We start from the raw sequence: 8,309 nt of genomic DNA on the forward strand, positions 1-8,309 counted from the left end.
TGTTTTAAATAAAGCTTCGCTGCCATGTGAGTACAGAGCCCATGTTCAAGGTGGAACATCCAATAGTCCTAATTATGTTCTGTTCATTAAACTGCATTAATGGAGCCAGCTGTTCCAGAAGCTTTGTTTATATTACCTACTTGTCTAATTGGATCAGTAAGGATGCTTGCATTGGTGATTTGGTACCAATCTGTGGTAAAACAAAATAAAATCCTGTTTTTCCTGTGAAAACATCCTACAAATTTTAAGGTTAAAAAAAATTATGTGGTGTTTTTTTAGAAGGAACTACCAACCTTTTTCAAAGCTGAATTTGTTAAATAGGACTTATTCCTTAGAAAAGTAGGGAGATTGCTCAGCCCTCAGTGACCATAGCAGCAGTTGCTGTTAGTTTAAGCAGAAAATGGTCTGTAGTGGTACAAAGTACTCAGAAAGCTCCAGGTTATAAAGCAAACAAGCAAAGTCAGACAGGGGCAGGCATAGACAGTCAGGTCCAGCACATGACCCTGGTGTCGGCAGCTCCCGCTTGTCTGGAGCCAGGCTAATTCTCCCTATCTCTTTCTCCCGCCCTAGAATAACCCCAGCAATAAACTGGTGAACACCAACAGCACTGTCACAGCGACACACATCAAGAAGTTCACTTTTGTTTGCATGGCGCTGTCCTTAACGGTAAGAAACCTTTGTTCAACTCAGTGGTTTTCATCTCAACCAGAAAATTGTCTCCTCTACCTAATGCTAAAAGCACTAGCAATTCAAGAAAGGTGAGTTGTCTTGTCTTGTGAAGCTCTGTTGCTTTTATCTGGAGAAGGGACTGTGATCATAGTATTGGAGTACCAAGAAAATCAGCTGTCATTAACTCAGGCTCGATATCTAAAAGGCTGGAGTTACTTCGCTTTATTTTCACTACTCTTCATTTCAAATCAGCCTCCCATGCAAAAAGATATCAGAGATCTGCTTTTCTTTTCATCTCTTTTTGTTTCTTTTTTTTAAATGAACAAAACTTCAGGTAACCAGTGTCAGGAAGACAAAAGAATGCATTTGTGTCACATGCAGTGGGAAGGCAGCCTGTTCCTGAGCATCCTTCACTTACTGCGAGTGGTGGGAAAGGCAATAGCTGTTCCCTGCTGCCTCTCCTGGCACTGGGTTTTCATGTGGGGGTACTTTGATGCACATTTGTTCTGTTTGCTCTCAAAATTAACTAAAAAGAGCAATATCAGAGATGGTGCTGACACTGACTAAAGGGTCTCAAGCTGTGTCCATGCTGGGAAGCATTGCATGGGGATGACATTCAGGGAGAAATATTGCTGAGCCTGCCGTGTTTCAAAATTACCAATTTGCACACATAAATACAGTGCATTTTCCCCAAAAACACCATTTCTGCAAAGTTTTTTAGCAACAAACAGGCAGTGGAAGAAAACTGCTGCAGCTGGTGGGGATCACAGCATTTGATGAAGCAGATGACCAGGGTCAATCCAACCTCTGTTTCTGTATAGGATGGATTTATATTAGTGCTTGGGGCCATGATATTGTCCCTCCACAGTACCTGCACTAGCAGGAAAAAGGAAAAGGAGAACCTAGAAAAAAGGTTCTTCACAGAAGAAGTCCTTCATCACGCTAGAAAAGTACTTGGGAAATGTGGCACTTGTTTTAGCATACAATGCACAAAGTCCTACAATTGAATCTACTCATACCCCAGACAGGTTTGCTGTTTACCCTCAGCATTGTATACTTTCCATGGGTTAACTGGCTGCTTTGGAGCTCTCCTCTCCCTACATTCACAAATTTATTGTTGAGTATGGGAGTGCTGACCGAATTTCTGTCTCCCTTTCATTGTACTGTAGAACATTTATGACTGAGTTGCAAATGGCTTATGCATGAAGAGAAACTAATTTATGTCAAAGGAAAGTTACGGTACACAAGCCAGAAGTATTTGTAACCATCCCCACCCCCTTGCCACAACCTGGGAATGTGGGATACAGAACTCTGTGTTATTTCACAGTTGACAATGAAGCAGCTCAATCCATCCATAGCTGAATTACATTTCTTCTGCTCTTTGTTTCCTATGCTTTTTCCCCAAACAGCTACAACTGGCCACCATCAAAGACAGAATTGTATGAGCCAATGTGGCATCTACTCTGTCTTTAAATTTCCTTAAGCTTGACCTCTTCTCATGTGGATTAGAGACCAACAGCTCTTGCTCTAACTTGTATTTCCTACAGCATGAAACGGAGACAGACATATGCCTGCACTGAATTGGCCACTGTCTGTCTGGAGACTTTCCACAGCTCTCCCATTATCTACCATTACACACCTTGAGGTTTTCTCTTGTGTCCTGTGCCAGGCCAAAGTTAAGTTCTCTACAGCTGAAGCCTCCCTTGAATCTGTCAGTTGTTACAGACCCGTGAATGGGAAAGATTTCCTTGTTATAAATTGTTCTGAGAATACTATTTCAATCTCAGAGTTTTCTCTGAACTGACTGTATTCTTAATTCCCCATGGTATTTATCAGGTTACTCTGGTTCTGATAGATTATGGGATTTTCACATTACCATCACTATCCTCTGCAGAGTAATTTTTAACCATCGCAATAGGCTTTTGTTTTGTGACTTTCTGGGATTTTGCATCCGAAAGTTCTCCATTTTACTTTCAAGGGCAGCTCTTTCATGAGATCATCATGAGAGATTTGCCCACACTGAAATTCCAGAAACACTTTTGAGGTCCATAGCTTTTCCTGTCCCGTTTCTATTTTTACCTGCTAGTGACAGATTCTTAGGATTGCTTGTCAACAGACAGAGCAGAAAAATAGACACGAGCTCTAAAGATTCAGCTGGATTCAAAGGCTTGAGCCTGCAAATGCTTCAGCACACAAACTCAGCAGATGACTCCTGTTAATGTGTGCCACAGGCTTTAAGGAACTAGACTTTAAATTTGCCTCTGTTGTGGCCAGGTGAGCTCCCATGGCCATTGGTGATAGCCGTGTTTTTATTCAGGGCTCTACTTCAACAAATGGCAGTCAGACTAGTGGCATCACCATTGGTAACATCTTGTTCTTTCAGGTCAGAGGGAAAGTGAGAAAGAGGCTCCCAGGGTAAGACAAAGCAAATCAAGTGCTCTAGACATGTCATGTGAATGCATTTTCCAGTGGATGATCTATAGAAGGATTCAAGAAGATGTAAAGATAAAGGCAGTCCATTAACCACTCGAAAAAATAACAGTGAAGCTTTAAGTACAAGCAGCAGCCATGCAGGGAAGTACCTTCCCAATGTAAAACCCTGGGAAGCTTTCAATCATTGAAGATGTACTATTTCAATAGAATTGGGAGAAAAATGTCCTACCTCCTTCCACAGACCAGCCATGCCTGCACAAGAAGTACTGCAGTCCTAGTACTGCAACAGAAACACCTTTTCACTGTTGTTGGTAGTGATAGTATTAGGTCAGAGTAGAAAAAAAGGCATAGTTTTGTTAAGAAACATAACTTTATGGTTTGTTTAAATCTTCATGGGATCTGAAAGGCTACACTTGAGCCTTTCCAGGCTAACTGTGCAGCATGCACGTGTGTTCTGTCAAGTATGATCATAAGTACTGCCTCATGGCTTTTAAGCATCAGGTGGGTGTTACAGCTGCTTCTTCAAAAAATGGGAATTAGTTGTATTGCTTAGTGAAAAACAAGCTGTTTTCTTTAAAAGCTGTAAGTAGAAGCCATTAAACTGATATGTAAGGCAGCTGTGATTAGTCATATTGATGTGGTTTTTGTTGTGAGTAAGTGGGGATTCCTTCCAAAGCCATGTTTTGTGACTGTGCAACTGAATGTAAAACACATATAGCAGAGGGAAGGGACTCAGCTTTAGAAATTTGCCTGTACAAATAAGGGACCATTCTGATTTTAAAAAATAAGTCATGCTTGGTAATTTACATGCACTTTAAAGGGTATGCATGGTGTTGTTTGCCATTATCTGTTAGTTCACTGCCATTAGGCACTTCTTTCCATATGTAAGTAGAGATACTGCTCCAAATGCCAGTGCTGCTGCCATTGCAGATCAGGCTGTTGAAGAACTAAACATTTTGGTTCAATGCCTGATTAGATGGCCCTGCGGATCAGCCCTGAGGTGGCTGCACAGTTGTAAACTAAGTGAAGACACAGACACATGAGAGAAAAGTGGTGCATTTGTAGCACATATCCCTCTGGTTGTGGGATGTGTCAGCCTGAGCACACTGCATAAATCCCAAAATAATTTGTCTGGGTGCTAATTTACTGCATTTCTCCATTGCAGCAAAGGTTTGCTCTGTCAGGAGAGAACTCCCTTACACATGAGCTGTGAGTACAGGGGCAGGCTCTGCGAGGAGCAAGCTATGCAAGGAAACCCTGACATACCCAGCAGGGATAATAGCAAATAGGCTGTGCTTTAGCAAGGGGTTTTTTTAGAACAGTGGTAGTGTCTCTGAGCTTGGACACCACAGTGCAGAATTCAGGAATTTTTCCAAGGCAGCCTGTGACAGGGCACAGATACTGCAAAATTACTTTTCTCTCTCTGTCTCTCTCTCTCTTTCTATTTTTTTTTTTTTTAATTCTCTCTCCATTTCTCACCTGAGCTCTTACTTAACTCTGTGTGATGACACAGAAGTTGCAGTCAGTTAAGGCCCTTTTCCCTGGCTAATGTTAGCTGCTGGCAGCCATGTGATTAGTGTTTGGTCATCTGCCTCTGAACTGCAAGGCTTTGCAGGCTGAGTTCACATTAGTTGGTAATGCCTGCTATATAAAAGTAATAGAGGCCTCCTTTGTGAGGGCTCAGGCTGCTTTGCTGCACCCGCTGCAGCCTCGTCTGTGTGGTCAGAGCCGTGCCCTCACTCACGCACGTCTGTGTGCAAGCCCTGCACACCCTGAGCTGAGAGGTGGCCATCGATTGTGAAGGCAGCGCCAGGGAAAGTGGGACAGTCAGCTCTCTGAGGGGACTGGAAACAGCAGCATCTGTTCATGTCTCAGAGTCATGCTGGAAGGCAAGTGATGTCTTAGTTAATGTGAGGTCTGAGCACCCTCGTTTAAGTAGATGCCACTAGGGTAAAAGCATGGCCAGCTCAGTGTGGCTGGCACCAGGTCACTGCATGAGGAACATGCAGGATGCTGGTCAGAGAAAGCAGCTTCTCAGAGAGCCCTGGGAAAGCTCCCTAGCTCACCATCACTGAAAATGACCCTGAATAGTCTGTACTTATGTGTTCATTTATTGTTCATTGCCAGGGAAGGAGCAGTCAGTTCTTACAGCAGTAGTTTAAGACCTGTGTAATTTGGTTCAGCTTTGTCTTCCAGCAGCCTCAGCTGGGACAGACCACAGTGCTTTTGGGATACAGTTCCAAACATCAGCTCCTGTTGCTACATGGTTCATGTTAGCTGAAGTGTCAGCAAGACATGTGGCCAGTTATTGTCATATTCTCTAGTGTTCTATGTGTTACAACAGGTTTTCCCTTCCCAATAAGACAGGCTCAAGGTGCCAGGGTGACATGCTATGTGCACCACACCATGTTCATCCATCTGTCACCAAGCTAATGTACAGCAGGAGAGCTGCACAGTACTTCTAAGTTTTAGCATGTGTTCTATTAGAAACAGCATAAAGCTCTTTCCAGCTATTTAAAAGGAATTTCAATGCTGCTTTGCTTTTTTTTTCAATGAACACATGGTTGTAGACAATTGGAGAAGGTAGGAGTTTTCACAAATAAACAGACTGATTAAGGGGAGAAGCTAATTGTATGGAGTACTGTCTTATATTTAATTAGTAAACACTGCTTAAGAAACAAAATCCAGATGTTCAGTTTTGCCCTGTGATTTTTCATTCCTTCCTGTTCCAAAAGACTAAAAGATAGAGGGGAGAGAAAGTGTTCACATTTACACATTTATGTGTGTGGGATTCATGCAAGACTTATAAATTTCATATTTACTCGTTACAAACAAACTAGTAAAAACTTTAAATCTTAAAAAAAAAAAAAAAGAAAAATAACATTGCCATGAAGTTTCAATGAAAGTGAAGGAAGTTAAGCTGAACAGATTGATGTGCATTGTGTTGTGGTAACCAAACTCAAATTCCAGGTCACCTGCATTAGATTTAAATCTCAGTAAAAGTTTAGATGTAATGTACTTAGGAGCAGACAGCTGGTCAGTTAAATGGCTTTTATGCTTAACCCTGAGAGTTAAGTGTGTGTGTGTGAATACATGTCAAAACGTCACCTACTTTTCAATCGGGTTTGGTTTATTGACTAATGATAACTTTAAAATATTTCTAATACTAGCAAAATTATTTTCTATTTTATTTGTTAGGTAATCTCTTATATTCTATAAATAAAATGCTACATTTTTTTTAAATAGTGTAGTGTTTAGATTCATAACTCGTTCTTTTGACAGAGGATAAAAAGTACTGATTTCTAAGGACTCCTGCTGATGAGCATCTGTAGTTTGAGGAGTTACTATTGGCAAGTGTTTTTCTTTCATTAGCTGGTAGTTATCAGTCCCTCAGGAAGAGCAGCACACAGACATTTTTTCAGCTCCTCAATGATTATACCTTGTAGCACAGCAGGAAAAACTACCATCACTTGGCAGTTATATTCGTCTCATAGATTAATGTATAATGTATGCATCTGACAAGCAGATAATCATATTCAGTGTCGTGCTAGGTGAGGGAGTTTCTGTTACATTATAACCACCAGAAAGTTTAAGCTGCAGCATTTAACATGTTTGCTTGTGTATCTTTTATTTCCCTCCAACCATGGGCAAAAAAGAGGGACAGATGCTGGGAACCATAGATTTGCAAGATTCAATAGGGAGACCCCATCTCAGTCTGGCAACATCAGGGTGAGGTCCAGAGTCACAGGGTTTCTCTTGCTGGATCCCTGTGATGGGATCAGTTTCAGCCTGAAGAGGGGAGGAGGAAAGTCTTTGTTCCATTTGACAACAGTTTACTGCAAGCCATCCCATCATTTTCCTAATTCTCAGTCGTCATCTGCTTGGTTATGTTCTATATTAATCATCAAGAACCTAGGAGATAAGAAGAAAACCCTGACCAAGCCTAGAGAGGAGCAAAGTGATTTGCAATTCTGACCCATGCAAGAAACTGTTAGGGCTTTTACTCCATTATTCATCTTCCACTGATACTTACAAGGCCTTTAGCCAAGTATCTGCTGCCTCATCCCCATGCTTTCAAGTGATCCAGATGCTGGAAAAGGGAACAAGAAAAAATAAAAAAATAACTGTTCCTGTTTCCTTGTGACTGATGCCATAGGTTTCCTCAGTGTGTTGAGAGGGTTGCTAGCAGAAAAAAAATCACCCAGTAATTAGCTGCAATAGCTATAAACATTCCAGGCTGCTAATACTGGTTCTTAGTTCATAAGCTGAAATCTGAACAAAGTGGGGATCTCTGAGATCCTTAATTTAGGCATCCTTTTCTGTGCTTTGCATGCAATGCTGAAACTTCTCCATTTGCCCATCTCAGCTCTTACGGAGATGACAGATAGCAGGCATTCTGAAGATGGCCCTTTGAAAACAAACAAACAAAGGACCGAACTCTGAATTCGGAGCAGGGACAGTACTGGAGGGGTGTGTGGTGAAATACGAACATATTTAATGCTAAGGAGAGCCATTTGTGCATTGATGGTGCAGAAGAGCAGCTGAACAAGTAGGTAAAAATGAACTGACACTCACAAAGCCTCATTTTTTCACAAATTTTTGACTCATGATCTAGGGAATAGCATCATGGTCTGAAAAGGAGGAGCCATACATTTAAGTTCCTTTGCATTTCAGATACTGAACATCTTTCCTGCAAATGGGGAATGCAATATGACATACAGTTAGAAACCTCATTAATCTGTTCTGGCTTGAGGATTTGGCTACTCTAGCATTTCTGCCTTACTAGAAGAAACAGCTGTGCCACACCATGAAAAACAGGATCATGATGATTTCTTTCAATGTGAACAAGGAAATCTGTGAATTTTTCAGTGTTCATGTGCTCAAGCTAAAACATCGCACAGACTAAGTTGCTCTGTAGAAATCACAAATTTTAATTCTGGAGCAGAAAGGTAATATGACTTCTGATGGCAATAATGCTTTTCAGTTTTTGAAGTGTTTGTGTTTTAACAAACATGGCCTGGGACTGTGTTTTGTGTTACAGTGTTTGGTGTTATAGTTCCAGAAGGTCAGTTACCAACCACTGCACTAGAATTTATAAATGGAAGATTACTTAAGAGCCAACTTTCTTAAAGTGGCTTGTGTTGGTGCATTAACTAGGGTGAGCCTTTGCTGTTCTCTAAGGCTGACGAAGGTTATATGATTTTTGG

At 41.3% G+C, this 8,309-nt stretch overlaps 1 protein-coding gene across 1 annotated transcript in view; it reads left to right on the top strand.

Moving 5' to 3' along the window:
• The window catches only part of ANKH (ANKH inorganic pyrophosphate transport regulator), a 46,613-nt gene that overhangs the window by 23,486 nt on the left and 14,818 nt on the right, over nucleotides 1-8,309 (top strand). Inside the window, exon 8 of the mRNA XM_008637240.2 lies at nucleotides 571-666. Within this exon, the coding sequence (XP_008635462.1) occupies nucleotides 571-666 (96 nt within the window). The remainder of the gene's footprint in view (nucleotides 1-570; nucleotides 667-8,309) is intronic.

The sequence above is a fragment of the Corvus brachyrhynchos genome, unplaced genomic scaffold (assembly GCF_000691975.1).
Source record: "Corvus brachyrhynchos isolate BGI_N302 unplaced genomic scaffold, ASM69197v1 scaffold23, whole genome shotgun sequence".
Classification (NCBI taxonomy): Eukaryota; Metazoa; Chordata; class Aves; order Passeriformes; family Corvidae; genus Corvus; species Corvus brachyrhynchos.